General features: G+C 36.1%; 2 protein-coding genes across 2 annotated transcripts; both read left to right on the plus strand.

Annotated features, from left to right (window-relative positions):
* Nucleotides 1-100: 100 nt before the first annotated feature.
* LOC108976321 (exosome complex exonuclease RRP44) lies at nt 101-3,696 on the plus strand. Its single transcript, XM_018945346.1, has 9 exons — nt 101-223; nt 276-604; nt 664-1,108; nt 1,170-1,742; nt 1,807-2,303; nt 2,362-2,826; nt 2,882-3,085; nt 3,143-3,281; nt 3,340-3,696. Exons 1-9 carry the CDS (start codon nt 170-172, stop codon nt 3,595-3,597), a joined length of 2,964 nt encoding a protein of 987 aa, XP_018800891.1. The 5' UTR covers nt 101-169; the 3' UTR covers nt 3,598-3,696.
* Nucleotides 3,697-5,809: 2,113 nt separating this feature from the next.
* Nucleotides 5,810-14,639, plus strand: LOC108976322 (acyl-CoA synthetase short-chain family member 3, mitochondrial). Its single transcript, XM_018945348.1, has 6 exons — nt 5,810-6,072; nt 12,178-12,482; nt 12,544-13,229; nt 13,289-13,599; nt 13,656-13,801; nt 13,995-14,639. The coding sequence occupies exons 1-6, from the start codon at nt 6,027-6,029 to the stop codon at nt 14,514-14,516; spliced, it is 2,016 nt and encodes a 671-aa protein (XP_018800893.1). The 5' UTR covers nt 5,810-6,026; the 3' UTR covers nt 14,517-14,639.
* Nucleotides 14,640-20,557: the final 5,918 nt, after the last annotated feature.

Below are 20,557 nucleotides of genomic sequence, written 5' to 3' on the forward strand. Positions count from 1 at the left end.
TTAAAAGCCCTTTAGTAGAGTTGTAGAGAGTTAACAATATTGCCCTCTAAAAAACATATGTTTTTTTAATCAAGATTTGTTGTTTTTCCACATGTTTGCCGCTTTTCTATTGTAAATTGGTGTTAGAAGATTTGTGTTACTTAAAACAAAAGTTTTTTGCGGTTGCAAAATGCAGACAATACGTGAATTCACGCGAAAAACGAAGCGTGGCAATATTTTAAAGGTACATAATAATTATACAATAAATTATAAAAACTTAGTTCATTTATTATTAGATCGTGCGGGAGCATTACCTGCGGGATGATTTGGGTTGCGGCGCTCAGATATGTGAGAACTGTGTGCAGGATGAAACATCTGTGGCCTTGTTGCCAGAGCGCAATGTGAAAAGCGCCTTATTTCCCTTTCCACATTATTTAGTCTTAGACACAAATGTTGTGCTTAACCAAATCGATGTACTAGAAGAGGATGCAATATCTAATGTGATTGTACTCTCGACAGTGTTGAGTGAAGTGAAGCATAACAGTAGCGTTGTTTATAAGCGATTCCGGGAAGTTGTGCAGCATAAGCCACGCGGTTTCTACGTGTTTGTGAACGAGCATCACAAGTAATTTCGTATTATACATTGTTCATTTTCTTTAGAATAAGTGTATATATTTATTTAAGGGATACATATGTGGAACGTGAGCCCGGTGAGAGTGCTAATGATCGTAATGATCGCGCTATTCGAAAAGCTGCACTATGGTATGATCAACATCTAGAAGAGGCGCAAAATAGTCGTGCAATGAAAAAGTCGGGACGGCCGCGCACCAGAGTTGTTATGATCACCGATGATGTTGGCAATAGAGAACGTGCTGAAAAAGATGGTATATTGGTGGCTAGTGCTGAGGAGTATGTAAAATCACTAACCGACTTTCCAATGTTAATTGATAAATATGCGCGAAAGAGTTTTGAAAGTGACAAAAAATCATTGCCTATATTTCCCACGCACTTAAGCGTTAACGAAATACATGATGGGATTAAAGCGAAAAAGCTTTTGCAGGGATCATTTCAAGCGTCACGTGAAAACTACTTGGAGGGAGCTGTATCTGTCGAAGGTTATGAACATCCGGTAAGTTTTAATTTGCTCTTTAATTAATTTATATATTATATAACTGTTTGTCAAATTACAGGTGCTCATACAAGGTCGTGAAGCGCTTAATCGTGCAGTTGATGGTGACATTGTCGCAATCGAACTTTTACCACAGGAAGAGTGGACGGCACCAAGTGAAATCGTATTAGAAGAGGGTGCCGATGAAGATCCTGGTGATAATGTGGAACGCACCGAAAAAGAACAATCTGTATTTGAGAAGAGCCTTACAAAATCTGATGAAGTACGACCCACCGGCAAGGTAGTTGGTATTATACGTCGCAAATGGCGTCAATATTGCGGAATTTTACAACCTAGTTTGCTGGAAAACGCATCACGCCATTTATTCGTACCGGCGGATCGTAAAATTCCACGCATACGTATAGAAACACGTCAGGCGGAACAGTTACAAAATAAACGCATAATTGTCGCTATAGATTCCTGGCCACGTAACTCGCGTTATCCGCATGGTCACTTTGTACGCAGCCTTGGTCCATTAGGGGATATGAATACCGAAAATGAGGTGATCTTGCTAGAGCACGATGTGCCGCACAGCAAGTTCTCTGAGGAAGTATTGAGTTTTCTACCAAAAATGCCTTGGGTTATTACGGAAGAAGTATGTTTATCGAAATATTTCTGTATTTAACTATTTTAAATGTAAAGCTTTTATTGTTTGGCAGGACTATGCAAAGCGCGTCGATTTACGTGACTTATATATTTGCTCTGTGGATCCGCCCGGTTGCACAGATATTGATGATGCGCTTCATTGCCGCGAACTACCAAACGGTCATTTAGAAGTGGGTGTACACATCGCTGATGTAAGTCACTTTATACGACCAGGRAACGCTTTGGACAAGGAGGCAGCAGCACGTGGTACCACTGTTTATTTGGTAGGCAAACGTATTGACATGGTGCCGGAACTATTAAGTTCCAATTTGTGTTCGCTGGTAGGTGGCGTCGAACGTTTTGCATTCTCCTGTGTCTGGGAACTGGATAATGAGGCGAATATATTAGCTAAACGGTTTCACAAAAGTGTAATCAAATCTAAAGCGGCAATGACATACGAACAGGCACAAATCATTATCGATGATGCTACACAGCAAACGGAAATCGCTAAATCTCTACGACACCTTAATAGATTAGCGAAGATATTGAAGAAGCGACGTATGGATAATGGGTAAAATTTTTTAATAAAACGCTTGGTGCATATTTATATATATTTTTATTCTCTTCAGCGCCTTGGTGTTAGCCTCACCTGAGATACGCTTCCAGGTGGATAGTGAAACGCATGAACCACTCGAAGTGGAAGCGAAACAAGTGCGTGAAACCAATTCCATGGTTGAAGAGTTTATGTTGCTGGCAAATTGCACAGTGGCCGAGCATATATGTGCAGAATTTCCGGAATGCGCTATGCTACGTCGACATCCGCGTCCTGCACCGAGCAATTTTGAGCCGCTCATTAAAGCAGCGAGTCATCAAGGCTTTGAAATTAAAACCGATACGGGTTTGGAGTTAGCGAGCTCATTGGATGCTTGTGTGAAACCGGATAATGTATACTTTAATACGATGATACGTATTCTGACCACACGTTGCATGATGCAAGCAGTATACTTTATCAGTGGCACATTGCAGCCGGAAGAATTCTTCCATTACGGTTTAGCCACACCGATTTATACACATTTCACATCGCCAATACGTAGGTGTGTAATGCGAAATATAATCTTATAACAATTCCTCAAACATAAATAATTTCAGATACTCGGATATCATTGTACATCGTCTGTTAGCAGCTTCTATTGGTTCTGATAGCACATATGCCGATTTGTTAGATAAGAAGTTGAACGAAGAGTTATGTCATAACCTAAATTATCGGCACAAGATGGCGCAATATGCGGGACGCGCATCTGTAGCGCTGAATACGCATTTGTTCTTCCGCGGCAAAACACAGGATGAAGAAGGGTGAGCATACTTTGACATGCAGATCTGTATTTGAAACTAAAATTTTTGTATTTACAGTTATGTGTTGTTTGTACGTAAGAATGCATTGCAAGTACTCATTCCGAAATTCGGTTTAGAAGGTACCGTTTATCTAAACTCCTTATCCGGAGACAAGAAGCCCACACCAGGTGATGTAATATTCACTTTTAACGAAGAGGTGAGCTCAAATTCACTTTTATTTATTTTATTTTTAAATATCGTAACTTTGTCTAAAGGACTACACACAACGTTGCGGTACTGTCGTTTTTCATGCGTTTGACGCAGTGACTGTACGCTTGAGTTTAGATTCGCGCAATGTTCAACATGAAAAACTCGTATTTCAATTGGTTAAACCATACATCAAAGGTTTCAGCGTTGAATTAACGGCCGAGCAGAGTGGCGACGTGGAAATGGTGGACGCAAAAACGGCAAATGCAGCAGATGGTGTACCGCCACAAAAGAAGAGCAAAAAATCGCAGAAGAAAAAGAAATAATTCTTGTAGAATGGAATAAAGCGATTTTTTTTTTTTTTACTAATAAACAAAAGTTGTTCTGATGCTTTTTCGGTATTGCGTTTGCTACAACAAAACTAATTATTCTTTTTTCATTGTCTACATATATGTACATATGCACTGGTTTTGGAAGGAAACTCTTTTTTTTATATAGTGGTAGCAATAGAAAATATTTCCCATTGTTTTTGACCGGATAAAAATCCGAGTCCGTTCTGGTCACGTAGACCCGACCTTCGTGGGAACGGTAAGTAGCACCTGTTGTCTATTGTGCTTACCCTTCTTCTCTAGGATTAATTTAGTCTCAGCAYTCGTGGGCCGTGTTTGGGGTTAGAGAAGGTTCTATGCTTAAAAAAAAAATGCGAATCGTATTTTTGTACAGTGTTTCGTATCAAGCTTGGCTGTTGTGTTTTCTACGCATTCCATAGTAAATAGTGGTCTGATCTCGTAAAAGCTCTCCTTCACGGTTATCTGACAATCGCTGACTGTCGAAACATCCAAACTAGAATATTGAGCTGAAAGAAAAGCATATGGGTAAAGTCTGAAAACTGACCATTAGCGAAGTCAACAATCTTAAGGGTTGTCCGTTCCCGCCACAGTTGGGTCTATGTAACCGGAATGGATCCAGTTTTTTATCCGGCCACGGACGCACAATTCCTTGAAATAACTTCAGGAATGTTTTCACCACTACAACAACAACAACCCTAAAGGCTTTAAATCAGGTAAGTTTAAGGTAAACATAAGGGAGTTGACCTCATTAAAGCACATTGACCACAGTAAGGTTTATTGATCTCGTTAAAAATAAATCCATGGGTCATTGATTTAAAATTATTAAGCTATCCAAAAGTYATTGAACTCGGGAATGCCTGTTGATTTAGCTCAATGTAAATAAAAGGGTCATTGACCTCACCAAAGATCATTGACTTCGCAACAGATCATTTGGAGTCTGACTCCACAATCATTTCAAGGAAAGTTAAACAACACAATCATTCCAGTAAATACTGCAGTAGCACCAATCACGACTTACGCGTTTCGTCTGCTTTAATTCAACTTTAATCGACAACTAGAGTGAAGGAAATAGTAATTTTTAGGAGCCGGCATGCGATATCTATTAACGGTAATTTTGATTTTCTAGTCTTGCCGGTTTCATCAGGACCCGAATTTCTTCATAAATCGGACAGTTTTCAGTAATGAATGCGAGATTTTATGTTAGATCGAGCTCAGGAAATTCCGAATAAGAAGCATCAACTTGATGTTACAACCGTACCGTACAACCGTTGTCAATAATCAATGAARTCAGTGTAGTATTTGAAGACTGCCATACGCTTGACCATCGAACCAGTTCAGAAAATATGCAGGCGTTAAGAGCGATGCATAACGAATTTTCCGAAAGAGCCTACAAACGGATAAGAGTGAAATGGAATGCCTTCGGGGCATGCAGTATCATCAAGATCATGCGCAAGGGCGGGAAAGTTAACAAAGCGAGCCTTCTAATCTCACAATCTCGAATAGACTGTAGTACGGTTGTATTAACGATGACACATGCAGAAAAAAGTTTTAGAAAGATATCGGAAGTCTTAAGCTCTTCCTTCAGAGTTTGACTTACATATTGAAGAATTGAAAAACATTACAACAGTGTATAATTAGTATAATAATTTGCTCAATCGAAAAGATTTTTACACTTTGCTTTATTCATGAATACTAGCTATGCCGACCCCAAACGGACATAAATTTGCACAAATATATACATTTATATATATACTTGTATGTACATAAGTAGGCATATGGACGAGCCTTTAGAAAATTGAATATTCTCTACACAAAATCTCATATAAACATAGGTATTGTATGTACCTATGTAAGTCACTAGTAGCAAATTAATTTTTTACAAATTCATACATACACACATACATATGTATGTATATACGTAAGTAGGTAAAATAATTTTTTATATGCAGCTTTATGCCTAATTAAAAACACTACTAAAGCAATAAGACTTCGCTCCAGTGAGGCAACTCGTATTTAGTCAATGTAAATTTTATTTGTCTTTTTTTTATTCCAAAGTTAGTATAATTAATCACATAACCCTATTTCTTATTTAAATCCGGCTTTATATGAGTGTGTTTGTTAAAAATCACTTTTTCCRCGGTTCCATTTATATGTTGCTTAAGAATGCTTAAGTGTTTCAAAACTCGAATTCAGTTTGACTTGAGCAACTCAAGACAACGGCTGTGTGTGGAATTGAGAACCGAGAAAGAAGGAACTTCGAGGGGCAAAGTGCCTTAGACCAAGTGATAAAGGATCATTCAAGGATAATCATTAAAATTAAAGTGAATCAAAATTTATTTCAGCAAAAATTAGATTTCGCCGATCATTTAAATAACGGTTTTTCAATTTAAAACAAAGCAAATAAAATGGCTGGCGATAAAGCACACAAAAGTAACCTTAACACCTTGCAGGGTAAGTTCAATAAACGTACATACACTGGAGGAACTTTATTGTAYCTAAACACATAATTAATATTTAAATTATGCTTGTAAAATATACAACAGTTTTAAATAACGGTGACTTAAGCGCTTAAGCATCTAATTGCCGGCAACGACTAAGTGAAGTGCATGAAATGGCAAATGGCAGTAAAGCACATCAAGAGTGAAAAAAATATGTTTAACTATAATTTTAATTATTTTTAAAAATTTTTTATTGTTATTTTTTTCGAAAGTAGTAAGAACAGCTGGATTGAGAAAATAGGATAAAAATTAAAATAAAGACTTAAGGGGTTACATGGGTTTCCTAGGGTAAAAAACATAGAAATATTTTACTAGAATATTTTATTGTTACAAACATACAATATTTACAAAGAAATTTTTAAATGTTTGGAAAAAAATATTTTAAGCTCAGCCATTGCGACGCCATTTTCGATGACCTCTCAGAAAAAAGAAGCGCCCGCGTTGGCAGGATAGCTCCAGGATCATTTAAAGTGACGAGAGGAAAAAACTGAAAATTGGATTTTTGGCAGACATTTAAAAACAAAATTTCATTGAATTTTTGGAAAACATTTTCATTGAATTTTTTTTTTCAAATAGTTGTAATTGAAGAAAAGTCTTGAACAAGTCTTTAAGAATTGTATCTCAAAGAACTCTGGAAAATTTTCTGATCGGTTCATCAGTTCTCGAGAAATCTTGCCAACCGACTTCACAAGTTCTCMAGATTGTATCTCCGAAAATATTACTCGGATCAACTTGAAAATTCAGGTATATTTTAGAGGTGCTGAAGAATTTAAAAATACAACAAAAAAATCGATCTCTTAAAACCCGTAAACCCATGTAACCCCTTAACGAAAATATCTTATCTATATCTCAAAAAAGTCGATGTCTGATGACAAAAGTTAAATTTTGTCGAAATTAACAACACAATTTTTGAGTGTAATTSTTTTAATATGTCACATGTAATACTTTGGCAGGTCCTTCTATGAGTTTTTGCAATAATTCGTCCTCACTCAACTTCTAGCCGTTTAAATAAAGAATTGATTAAAAGTGTGAGATGAAATCGGTCCTAAAATCACTTCCAAACATTAGGCGTCCAATTGCATATTCGATTATCAGGCGATTTTGGCCGTAAGCTTAAAAGAATATTTGAATAAGTGCAGGAAGCACTGAAAAGCCTGGTATCGAATTGAATTATAAATCCTGTCGCGAATAATTATGTAGCCTTTTTTACAACAACAAAAGCAAATTTTCGAATATCCTAGATTTATAACAGAAGATCGAAATCCTGCTAAGGAATAGTGAACGATATTGGTAAAATATGTGTCTTCAAAATTTGATCTAACTTCCTACGCAATGCGTGTTAATTAYGCAAAGAGAAAGTATCATACAATCTAATCTAAGCTAAAAAACACTAGGGTTATAAATCCTGTTGATAATTATTATGTAGCCTTCTTAACAACAACATAGAAGATCGAAAGCCTATTAACTATTATTTTAATAGTGGAAGATTTTGGTAATAAATTTGATTGGGATCATACAACTTAATCCAAACTAAAATACATTAGCGTTGTAGGAGCTTAGGACAGATCCCAAGCGATCCAAGCGACCTAGTGAGTTGGAGATTAATCTCTCTTCATTTGATTTATTGTGTTCTTTGATCTTTTCCGACAAATTTAGAATATTTCAGCTTGGAGAAGGTTCCGATATACATAGGTTTKATGGTTGATCCAGAGATCGCACTTGGACTACTAAATACAGGCATTTGTGAAGCCATAAAAATAGAATTAATGTAATTCGAACGTCAGCAAAACGCCTTTGTCTGATAAAAATTTGTTCAAACATTAAATTTCGATTCCCACCAATTTGTGGTAGTAAAGTAAAGTGTGAACTAGCAAGTGTTTGATTCTTAATCCCGCAAACGCGAAACAATCAAGAAGAAAGTGCTAAGATGTCTACTTGTCTACTTCCTTGCAGTCGTCTTCGTTTCCGATATGATTCGTGTATTTTTGTCGTTGGAATGCTTGACTTATTTAAGACCGGAACATATCGCCGCTCGCTGACAAAAAAGTGAAATATGTACATATGTATGTGACCTGGTCTACGAAAAGGGAGCTAACGTGCGAAAACTAGTTTTCTGGGAAACAGCTGTTAAAAATATCATCTTCCATCCGAATCAACTAAAAACTGAAATTGAGAAAATTGATTTTTYGACACCTAAGCCCCCTTTCCGTAGACCAGGTCACATATGTAAATTTTCCTAGCCACTCAAAAACAAGTATGCACTGCTTGATTAACTGTTTATATTAAAATATGCAGTTAGTTTTAAAACTTTAATTTTTTTAAYTAAATGTGAGTTTAATAATTTTGTTTTTGTTTAGAAAGGTTAAAGGTCTTTTAATTTARAATCTTAAACTGTTTTTAGCTAAACAACAGGTGATCGTCTATATATGTATGTACGTATGTATGTACGGATACTAGTGACTCTAGCTAAAAAATGTACATAGCATGTACATAAGTGTGTTTGCATGATTTAGTAAGCTAATATAAAGGAATAATTAACCAAGAACTTAATTATTCAGACACTTCACTTATATTTACTCATGTGGAATTTAAATGACTGACCTATGCACAGACGTCATGTAGAAAGGTGCGCAAAAAATACGGTTTTAGACCGTTATCGTATATTTTTTTATGTAAATCATACGTACACGCATGTATTGGAAGAAATTGCTGATGTCAAAATGAACTGAAAACCCTATGCCTAAGAAATATATATTTCGACAATTAATATTAAACTAAAAAAAATACTCTTAATGAATGGTCAGCTGTAATTTTAGAAACGTTCCCATGTTTGAAGAACTTCGTTACCTAACGGATTTTATGCTATTAAAAAAATTTTAATTAATCTTTAATTCAAGATTCCCCAATTTTTGATGCTAAATATTGTGGCAGTGAGATTCTCAGATTTTAAAATATACATTATTAAGTGTGATCACAATCTTTATCTTTTTGATTTTTTATGTATGAATTTTAACGGGAAGCATACTGAGATTATTCTCTTACTTGGCCTTCATCCATATGGGAATATATTTTGGTATGCTCCGGGAATGAAGACCTGAACAAAATACTGAAGGTGGATAAATGAAAGACGTCGTAACATTGACCTTAGTTTTGGCTATAGTAAAACATTTCTGATCAGTATCCAATATCAGTCTATCATACCATGTTTGTAAGAAGCTACAAATGAATCGAATTCTTATATCGTCAGAGGGAAATTATAAAAGAAAACAAATAAGGAAGGACTTAGTTCGAGTACAACGGAACATTTTATAATCTTACAACTTCCAAGATTCAAAGCCAGAGAAATATCTTAAGATATAAAACAGCAAGCAAAGTAACGGAATCTAAGCAATTGCATGTATAGATATACAATATATAACTTATAAACTAACCGACATAGCCAGCATWAGGTTTGTTAGAAAAACGAAAATTATAATTTGTAGAGTATGGAAGTTGGGTTAGTATCAATCCGATTTTATATATTTTTGCCAATGCAAYATACTAAAAAACGTTCCCTGGGTTTTATTAAGGTAGCTCACATACAATCTCCAATCATATGGAGTACAGTCATTCGGATGCTCGAAAATCCTGATATTATTTATAGGGGGGTTAGCTCAAGCTATTGACCAATTTTATCTATTTTAGTCAACGTTACATTGTTATGAGTACACCACGTTCTGCAATTGTTATTGAGATAGCTCAAATATTGGACGATTTATGCTGTATAAAATCAAAAGGAAATTCGAAAATATTAGATGTATGGGGGGGCTCAGGTAAGTGTTGACTGGATTCAACCCATTTTTGAATTACTATTGTCAGGAAGGGATTCTCTCTGAATTTGAATTGTATATCCCATACATTAACGAATATTTTTCGGTCAAAAGTCAACTATAGATCTTAATTTTGTGCTTAATGGCGTTTTGTGGGCGTGACAGAGGTCCGTTTACGCTTATCTACGAACTGTTCTTTCTACTAAAGAAGGCGCTTATCAAGTTTCATCAAGGTATCGCAATTTTTACTCAAGTTACAGCTTGCACGGATGGACGGACGGACAGACAGAGAATCACTGGGATTTTAACTCGCCTCATCATCCTGATCATTTATACATACATTTATATATAACCCTATCTATCTCGATTCATTTTAGGTGATACGTACAATCGTTAGGTGAACAAAACCATTATACTCTGTAGGAACATCTTGCAAGAGTATATAATTTAATGTAATGATTTAGCGTTATTTTAAAAATAAGRGTTTGTCATTATTTATTAAAATGATTTCCATTCAAGAGGCGCACTACCACTTGYAGCAATTAGGGCTCTATGTCAACAATAGCACGCTGAATATTCTCTTATAAGGAATTAATTGGCTCGAGCTTATCTGCGTAGACAAGCGACTTCACATAAATAGTACAGCGGCCTTAAATCGTACATTCTTGGAGGCCACGGCACAGGCCCACGATGTGAGATAATGCGCATGACTGTAATATTATAGCTTCTTTTGTGACGAAATGTGGAAGCAATGATTCCCTTTGGTCATAGAGCACACCAAACAGTGACTTTTTGAGGATGAACATCATTTAAAAAGTAGCTGTGGATTATCATCACTCTAAATACGACTACTTTGCCTATTAACTTTATTAACAACGTACCCATTCAACCAAAAGTGAGCTTCAGCGCTGAACAAAATTTTTAGGCACAGCATGCAATAAATCGCAGGAACTGATCCATTAAGTTAGGTTAGGTTAATATGGTAGGCCAGGAGGAATTTTGTGTACTTTCGATCTATCGTTTTGCACATGACTTTTGCAGTTTTGCACTCAGACAGCTACTTCCACCGGGTTTTAATTTTCTTTGTCATGCTTCTGWCGAGATCGTCGTATAGACAATGCATGGGTTTCCCAATTCCCAATGTTGTTCATGTTTTCGGATTCTCGACAATCTCGTCTACTATTTCATTGTCTTTGTGGCCTGGTGCCCAGTAAAATTGAATATGCTTGAACTGATCCTAATTTGATAATAAATTTACACCGCAGTATTCGATTATAAAATGGCAAACCAAGCTGTATATAAGGCAAGTACTTGTAACAGATGTTACGTACTGCTTTGAAAAAAGTATTGCAAAATTCAAACCACGCGTCTAAAAAACACCAATTATAACTTATTTACTTTATGATATTATTAGGGCTCATCTCGAACCCTCTGCCTAAAGTCGCTTTGTAGAAACACTTTGTGATCTCTTACTTTTTAAATGTTAAATCTGAATCTTTATATATAACGGTTAGATAGAAACAAGATGTATTCTTATGCACGGCTTSAGAAAATCCAAAAATATCTAATGAAATATAAACTCATATGTACATATATCCGATGTGAAAAAGGAAATGGCATATTGTCATCTTCCATCTGTGCATATATTCGTTTCTGTAAATAGAATGTAGATATATTGAAACATTATCTTTTCTTTTTTTACTTTTAACTTATGTAATATTGGTATATTGTGCATTAAATTTAATGCTACAAAGTGCACTAACAATTCGACATATATATTTTTCTTTCGTCATTTGAATTAGATTAAAAAAATTCGCATAATGCGAAGAACCGCGACATAAAGGAATACATTTCATTACCTCTTAAACGAATACATAATTTGTTTTGGATTACCTTTCTATTTAATAAGCGAATTCATTTAGGAACGGCAAATGAACTCACGAACTCTTAATTGAATTCTGATGTCTTACTATAAACCGTAAATGATGTTCCTCACACTTTACGAACGCCTTAACTTTATTTACATTTTGCCACAGAAAGTGGAACTCAATGGCAGAAAACCTTCCACAAGTTTTGAACAACGCTGTCGAGTTGACAGTCTTTAGTCGCATAAGATCGGTATCCGTTCCGCTTACGTTAAACCACTTGTCGTGAACGTARAATTACTCTTCTTCCAGGCTATTGGTGGAAGGGAGTAATTATTTAAWTATTGTTTGGATTAATAAAAAATTGCATTGATTATTTTTCAGGTGAACTAGTAAGTGACGCACACGATCCAGTGTACATGGATGCYTACAATCGGTCCATTTCGAATCCTGAAGAATTTTGGAGTGATCTTGGACGCTTAATCGATTGGCACAAGCCATGGGAGCATGTTATGGACAATAGGAATCCACCATTTACGAAATGGTATTCTGGTGGTTATGTGAATGCTTGCTATAATGCTGTGGATCGACATGTACTTAATGGCAATGGCAATAAAGTGGCGCTTATATACGATAGTCCATTGACGAATACTATACGTCATGTCACCTACCAAGAGCTTTATGATGAGGTACTTTACATGGTTGCTTCTATTACTATGATGTGCTTTAAACTATTTTTGATACTCTTAGGTCTCAGTTTTTGCCGGCGGTCTCGCAAATTTGGGGCTACAGAAGGGCGATCGCGTCGTTATCTACATGCCTCTGATACCAGAAGCAATTGTCGCTATGTTGGCRACGGTGCGACTSGGTGCTGTGCACTCTGTGGTATTCGGTGGCTTCGCAGCCAGTGAACTTTGTATGCGTATTGAGCACGCTGAACCGAAATTTATACTTGCGGCGAATTGTGGTGTCGAACCTCGTAAGGTTGTACCCTATTTAGACATATTACATGAGGCTGTCGAAATGTCAAAATGGAAACCAATTTGTAATATCGTATATATACGTGAAAATATTTTGCGTAGCGGTAATATGAATTGGAAAACCGATATGTTATGGGAAACGGTACAACATTTGGGTGGACCAGTCGATTGTGTWCCCGTCGARGCTAATGATCCGCTTTACATACTCTACACCTCGGGTACTACGGACAAACCGAAGGGTGTGCAGCGACCAACGGGTGGGCATTTGGTGTCACTGATGTATACGATTCAAAAGATTTACGGCCTCAATCCGTCTGATGTGTGGTGGGCTGCCTCGGACTTGGGCTGGGTTGTTGGACATTCCTATATGTGCTATGGTCCACTATTACTTGGTGCAACAAGCGTGATGTATGAGGGTAAACCAGATCGTACACCCGATCCGGGTCAGTACTTTAGGTGCGCTTCACTAAAAAATAGTAGTTAATGTGTTTTGTTAATAAATCGTTCTTTGACAGAATTATAGAACAACATCGCGTCAATGCGCTCTTTTCTGTGCCAACTTCTTTCCGTGTTATACGTCGTGTTGATCCTGATGTTATACATGGACAAAAGTATTCTCTTAAATCTCTGCGTAACATATTCATTGCTGGTGAACACTGCGAYATCGAGACCAAAAGTTGGATAGAACGTRTTTTCAAAGTTCCGGTATTAAATCATTGGTGGCAAACCGAGTCRGGCTCGCCAGTTACTGCGACATGTATCGGTTTTAAACACAGCTTGAACCCGCCTAAATACACAACTGGTTTGCCAGTYSTTGGCTATAATAGTAAGTAAAAAATAATAGTTCWTCTTTTCCATAGAAACTCACCTGTTATCTTCCAGTTAAGGTCCTAAAACCCGACGGTGAAGAATGTGAGACAGCGAAGTTGGGTCGTATCGCTTTGAAATTGCCACTTCCGCCTGGATTCATGTCGACACTGTATAAAAATGACGCACTCTTTAATAAAACATATTTCCAGAAATATCCGGTAAGACAATGTTGAAAAAAATATTTATTAATAAATCTAACTTTGTTMAAACTAAGCTAGCTTTTAAGCTCCAAATGTTTTGTCTCAATAATATCTAAACTTGAGAATAATAAAATAATGTTAGATAACAATCATTTCTTAAATTTTGAGGAATTATGTTTTGGTTATTTATTTGTTTTTACTTCCATCTCAGGGCTACTACGACACAATGGATGCTGGCTAYAAGGATGAGAATGATTATATTTTTGTGACGGCACGTGACGATGATGTCATCAATGTGGCTGGCCATCGTATTTCAACATCAAGTTTAGAAGATGCGGTTTTACGGCATCCCGATATAGTTGAYGCCGCTGTATTTGGTGTCCCCGAAGCGACCAAAGGACAGGTACCACTTTGTCTTTATATACCAAAGGATAGTAGTAAGAGGAYTGGTGCGAAACTCTCGTTAGAAATCGTTAAAATTATACGTGATGTTGTTGGACCTATCGCCGCTTTTCGCTTAGTGGCGCCCGTGGAGGCATTACCACGTACACGGTCGGGYAAGACGATGCGTCGAGTAATGGCAGATTTCGCAAAGAATCAGTTGGTAGAAATACCGTCTACGATTGAAGATCCGACAGTGTTTGCTGGCTTGCGACGAGCATTACAAACTTTGGGTTACGCTATGAATGCGCCGGATCCGACGTTGACTACTAAAAATAATTCTGAGAATTAAACGCATTTAGCGATAACAAGAAATTAGGTCATCCATATGTTAGTACCGTTATTTTAAAGGTTATTTTTTATATTTATGTATATGGTAAAGTTAAACAAATATAAAGCTGACTACGGAGTCGAATTAGTTTTGTTTTCTTTTTAAAATATTTTTCATAGGTGGTTTTTAATATATGTACATAGTTATTGTTGCTGTAATAGGTAAAAGCAGTTCTATAATTGTCCATTATGTTTTGGGATTTTTTGATAAATGGAGACAAGATTATTATTATTGTAGCAACATAGTAAGCAAAATCTCCTATACACTTGCTTAACACAGCGAATAGCTGAGGATGTAGTCATTTACCGAACTATGTATGTAAGTAACGGTCCGTTTCGGTGTTGAACTCGACATGTAGTAGTTGTAGTATTTAATTCTTGTCTATTATATTTCGGGATTTGACAACCCTATTGCCTACTCAGTACGTACATACGAGCGCTACTTGTGTAGTTGATAGTGACTTTAAATTTTCATGTCGAGCCAAAAATGGAATTAAATCACAAATATTTTCACGCGATGTTTTTTCAACTTTCGACCTGGACTTAGCAACTGTGTGTCGATGAGCTTAATTAAATTTTTGGTGATGAAGCTAAATGAAGGACCAGTGTTTATCGATGGTATGGTGAATTCAATCGAGATCATAGATCACTCCAAGACAAATTTCGTGAAGGTGGTCCAAAATGAGTTGCTGTTCCGGAAACTATTGACGCTATGGGCAAACTTTTTTTGAAAGATCATCATGTGGCCTATCTYGAGACTGAGACAACTATACGGATCACACACAATTAGACAATCGCTAAAAAAACACTTGTCGATTTGTCGAGATAAATGTAAAGAAAATACGATAGCGGTAAAGAGCAGTCGACTATATGGGTGTTTCCAGAAGAGCCGAATCCAACAAAAGTTGTTCGCGCATGAAGCACTTATGGAAATTGGTTGCCTTTTTTTGGGAAAACTGAACATGTCGCAACCATASCACTAGATCAACCCAGAACGGTAAATTCTGAGTGTTACACAACCATTTGTTTGCCAGTTGTATTTCAAGAAATAAGGTAAACCAACAACCGAAAATATCGATTTGATGAGTCATTCACCGTATAGTTCTGACGTGGGACCGAATGACGTCTGTTTCTTTTCGTATCAAAAAAGTTTTGACCGCAATATCGGTCGGTGATTTGAATTTTATTTCTTTGAAGAAAAATTGCACAGTGAAATAAAGGAACGCTTAGATACTCTATACGATTACTCATCTCCTTCAATGGCGACTGTCAAATATTGGTTTAGCGATTTCAGTGCGCCCGTCGATCTGTAATCAGCCACGCCCAKATACTCCATGATACTTGTAGAATATTGATCAGAAAGATCTCATTCGAAATGATAACACATCTGCTCACATCACCGCCGTCGCAATTACCAAATTGGTCAAATACTTTTCATCCATCGTGTTCTCCAGATTTTACTCCGTACGTTTCTTTTTTCCGCAGAGAAATTCAGTCGAATGAGGGGATTTTTTGAAAACATATCTTTCAGTCGGCTTAAAGAAGTTTTATAATCGCAAAGCCCTGTGCATATGCTGAAATTATCTTGAGAAATTATTATTATATTTCCTTATTTTTCCAATATTTTCAAAATTCGTTTGATCGTTAAATATTTGTTGAAACACCCTCGTACATACATTTGTATTGTGTGTAAAACGACAACAACCACCTCAGTGACGGAATTAATTTCTTCTGCAAACTTCGCCAACAACAAGTGTGACATATGCCGACTAAATTCCCGAAGTGTTCGTGTCTGATGTACTAAGCACCACGTTGGAACTGCAGTTGATGTAGCGGCAAGAATTGCAATTTGTTTATGCAAATTTCATATACATTCCAATGGCTTTGATTGATTTTCACGCGAATGCCTATTCACTTAAAAAGTATATATGTATATATACATACATATGTAAAATGTAGATACATAACTAAATTTTATATTTACATAAAATATGCGAACGACAGCGAATGGACAAACTTTAAACAATGAAACTATTATCACTTGGACACAMGCATCTTGGTTGTTGGTCGGTTACGGTTAGTTTTTAGAATATTTTGTATGTATGTGTATGTATGTAAAAATGTGTGTACATRTATGTATGTCTATATTATGGGCATACATTAAGTGCATCAAGAATGGTGCTAAAAGAAAATAATTATATATGACACAAGTAAGGAAGCCTATMTGCCGGTAAAACCGAATTTATAAACATATTATTTAGGCATTCAGTTAATAGTGGTTCGTCCAGAAGRGGTACGAATTATTAAGCTTCTTATTTTAGTAGAGATTTGTGTCTATAAAATAAAGTAACCTACYGACAGAAAACGCCTATGTAGTGCTAAAAAGAAAAATAAATAATTTTGAACTTTTATTTAAATCTTAACAGTCATATGTACATCTCATTGACAGAGACTGAAACTTAGTTGTTGTTCGCTCTTATAATATTATATGTTGGTTTGGATGTAATGCGAGGTTATTTCTTCTACGATTTTATATATAGTCCTTAGATTYTAAACTCAGGTGAATATGAATATGAAAAATACACATAGTACATAAAGATTAAGAGTCAAATGGAAGAGTTTTCCATACAAGCACTTAATTCCGATCGTTCAGTTTGTATAGAAGCTTTGTACTTAAAAAAAAACCAAACAAATGGTTTTTTCAGCGAAATCAATTTATTTTATTCAAAGTAGTCCCCTTTTTGCTTAAATACAGCTTTTTTGCGCGGTCCAAAAGCATGTCGAACGAGTGTTTTAACTTGTTGGCCGCTACCACCGCCGCTATACCAGAGCAAACCTTTTGAATGGCCTCTACGTCTGCATAACGCTTTCCTTTCATGGGAAAATGCATTTATCCGAAAGGGAAGAATTCTCACAGTGCCATATCATGTAAAAACAGGGAGTGGTTAATGGTTAAAATGTGATTTTTGATCTAATAATTGTCCATCGATTGTTGGATTGTTGGGAAGGTGCAAACACCTTTCGTAAGCCCAAATGTGATTAGTTGATGTTCTGGAGATGTTCAATTCCATTTCCATGAACTTCAATGATGATATCGGGTGATTGATGAATTTGATGCTAGCTCTTTGTACGAAGTTCATTTTCGCTCTGATAACACAAACATACTGATACTCAAAACGAAATCACTTCACTTCCAATCCAATCAATGGAATATCATGAAATCCTCACTGGACAATCGATAGCWTAAGATAGCAGATTCTAACGCACCAGTCGACATACTATAGATAGCGCCTTCAGCAGCCAGAAAGTCCTATTTTCTTTGGAACGTACCTTGTATATCATTCTCTGATTGCCAAACTCAGGTCTAGTGTAAACCGAACACTTTGTCGTGCCATGTAAAGCGGTTGACAAATAATGTTTTTTTTTCCTTATATGAAAAGTACTAAACCGCTCACATTTCTTTGGAGATTGCATCATTGCCTAAGCAACAACTCGTGTCTAATTTCATAAAGACTTACAGTCAAATGAAAGAGTTTTCCATACAAGCACTTAATTCCGATCGTTCAGTTTGTATGTCAGCTCTATAATATAGTGATCCGACCTGAACCATTTCTTCGGAGATTGTACCATTGCCTTAGGTAATAATCCATTCCAAATTTCTTTAATATATCACTTTAAACGGAAAAGCTTTCCATATAAGCATTTTGTGCCGATCGTTAAGTTTATATGATATAGTAGTCCGATATCGACCGTTCCAACAAATTAGCAGTCCTTTGATGAGAAAAGAACTAGTGAATTTATTTGGAAAAGTGAAGGAGTAGTTCGTATATAAACAAACATCGTCCATGCCTCTGCACCATATACAAGTACWTAGCAGGACGGGAATAATGAGTGATTTAGAGATTTGAGTCTTTGTTCGTCATCGAGAGAACTTTATTTCTCAATTGCCTACTCAATCCGAAGGGGCACCTGTTATTTTGTATTAGATTTCGAGGCTGGCATTGTTCTTTGTGTTAATACTGGTTCCAAGATAGACGCAATTATCTACATCTTCGATGAAAAGTCAACATTGACATGGGGGCCAAGTCCATTCCGTCTCTTCACTATCAGATTTTTAGCATTCTTAGGTACACGACCCACTCGAGGCCTTAATAGACTTTTATTGTTAGTTCAAATTTGTCGTATATTTTCATTTATTATACCGTATATAAGAGATCAGTTAACTAAATGCGAATTCCGAGCTTTTTCCATGTGCGCGGGTATAACTGGTCTTAGAATCTTTTCAGTTTTCTTTTCTTTGTAAGTATGTATGTTTGTACCTACATATGGTAGATAGTTTAGAGCGCAGAGAATATGAAATATTATAACACACATTAGCGCAGGATAATGAGATTATACGCATATACGAAGCATGTTGTCCACAGCATCTTAACATATCTTCATCAATTTGATTACGCTGATTGAATGAATGGTGGAAAATGATTAGATGCTGTTGGAGTGCTGGTAACTCCCACCAGTTTTTGTTTAAATGCATTTACGTCATTCTGYTTCCCGTCATCGAAATGCCCAACTTATGCTCTTTCCACAATACTCTTCGGATTGTCCTTCAGTTTTTGCCATTATCTTAGCCAATATTCTTGAATGTTTTCTAACACGTGGTAAGCGACGGAGCGTATTCTGGACACGCTCTTTGTAAAATTAATTGCATTGTCTCAATGCAAATCCCAGAGTCATAAAGCACAGATTACGCGCAATTCCATCACACTCTTCTTTCATGAATGCCCTTCACTGTAGCGCTTTGCTTTTTCGCATTTTAGCGCAAATTCACACACCTACTTAGATGTACTTATTGTGGTCCAATTCAATGTTAAAATAAAATGAATGGTAATGTAAATATACTTTTACATGAGTATGAAGGTAAACATAAACAAATATTTAATGTAACGATCGGCATGACGTGTGAAATTGATGAAACCATTTTTCCTTCATGGCATGTCCGTGATAACTCGGGGAAGGTCGCGACACCTCAATCAAAGCACTGTTGATTTGCTTCAGTGTCCTATTCACATAATACATATATATAAATGTGATCGCCTACCAATTTTGAAGAGTTAAGAAATAGCGAAAACGAATTTCAATACTTTTTTCACWGCTAGCTATTTGGAAAAGCTTTCACGGTACCAAAATCAAATAGACTAGGCATGAAAATTGCAGAGACCCCTTTTTTACCATTTTAGGCTGGCGTGATTAAAGGTTGCAGTCAAACAAATTAGGAAAGAATTCTCAAWAGTCTAATGAAGACAACATAAAACGCAATCTATTTTTTTCTAATTCTATATAAGTTGGCCAAATAACTCCTCTGTGAGAGAAATACAAAAATGAATGTAGCCTTATCTGAAATTCAGAAACTACATTATAAAGTAGTAAATTTAAATTACATCAGCCAACTTCATTTTTGTCAATGCTACTTACTATTAACGTAGCACATACTAATACTATAAAATTATCTCTGGTTTTCATTATGGTATCTCACACGCAATCATCAATCAAATGGAGTAAAGTCAGCCGGATGTTCGAAAATCTGTATATGRGAGTTGGGTCAAGTTTTGGCCCAATTTTATCTTTTTTTGGCAGAAAGATACACTRTTATAAGTAAAACAAGTTCTGTAATTTTCATTGAAGTAACTCACACATTTACCAATATATGCGGTATAAAGTCACCCGAAAGTTTAAAAATCTTTATATTAGGTATATGAGACTTCAGGTAAGTATTGACCCGATCCAATCCAGTTTTGGTACACAGAGACACTATTATCAAGAAAAAATTATGAATTTTCGATATTTTTGGTCAAAAGTCAGCTATAGATATTGGGGCCCACATATTCGGTATCTAGGATCTTACAAATTTTTTTTGGATTTGGACAATTTTTGGTCGTAAGGTGGCATTATTCGGGCAAAGTTTTATTCTGTTACATTAATTTGTACACTGGAAAGTGAAGAATT

Source organism: Bactrocera latifrons, unplaced genomic scaffold (genome assembly GCF_001853355.1).
Source record: "Bactrocera latifrons isolate USDA-ARS-PBARC rearing strain unplaced genomic scaffold, ASM185335v1 scaffold_75, whole genome shotgun sequence".
Classification (NCBI taxonomy): domain Eukaryota; kingdom Metazoa; phylum Arthropoda; class Insecta; order Diptera; family Tephritidae; genus Bactrocera; species Bactrocera latifrons.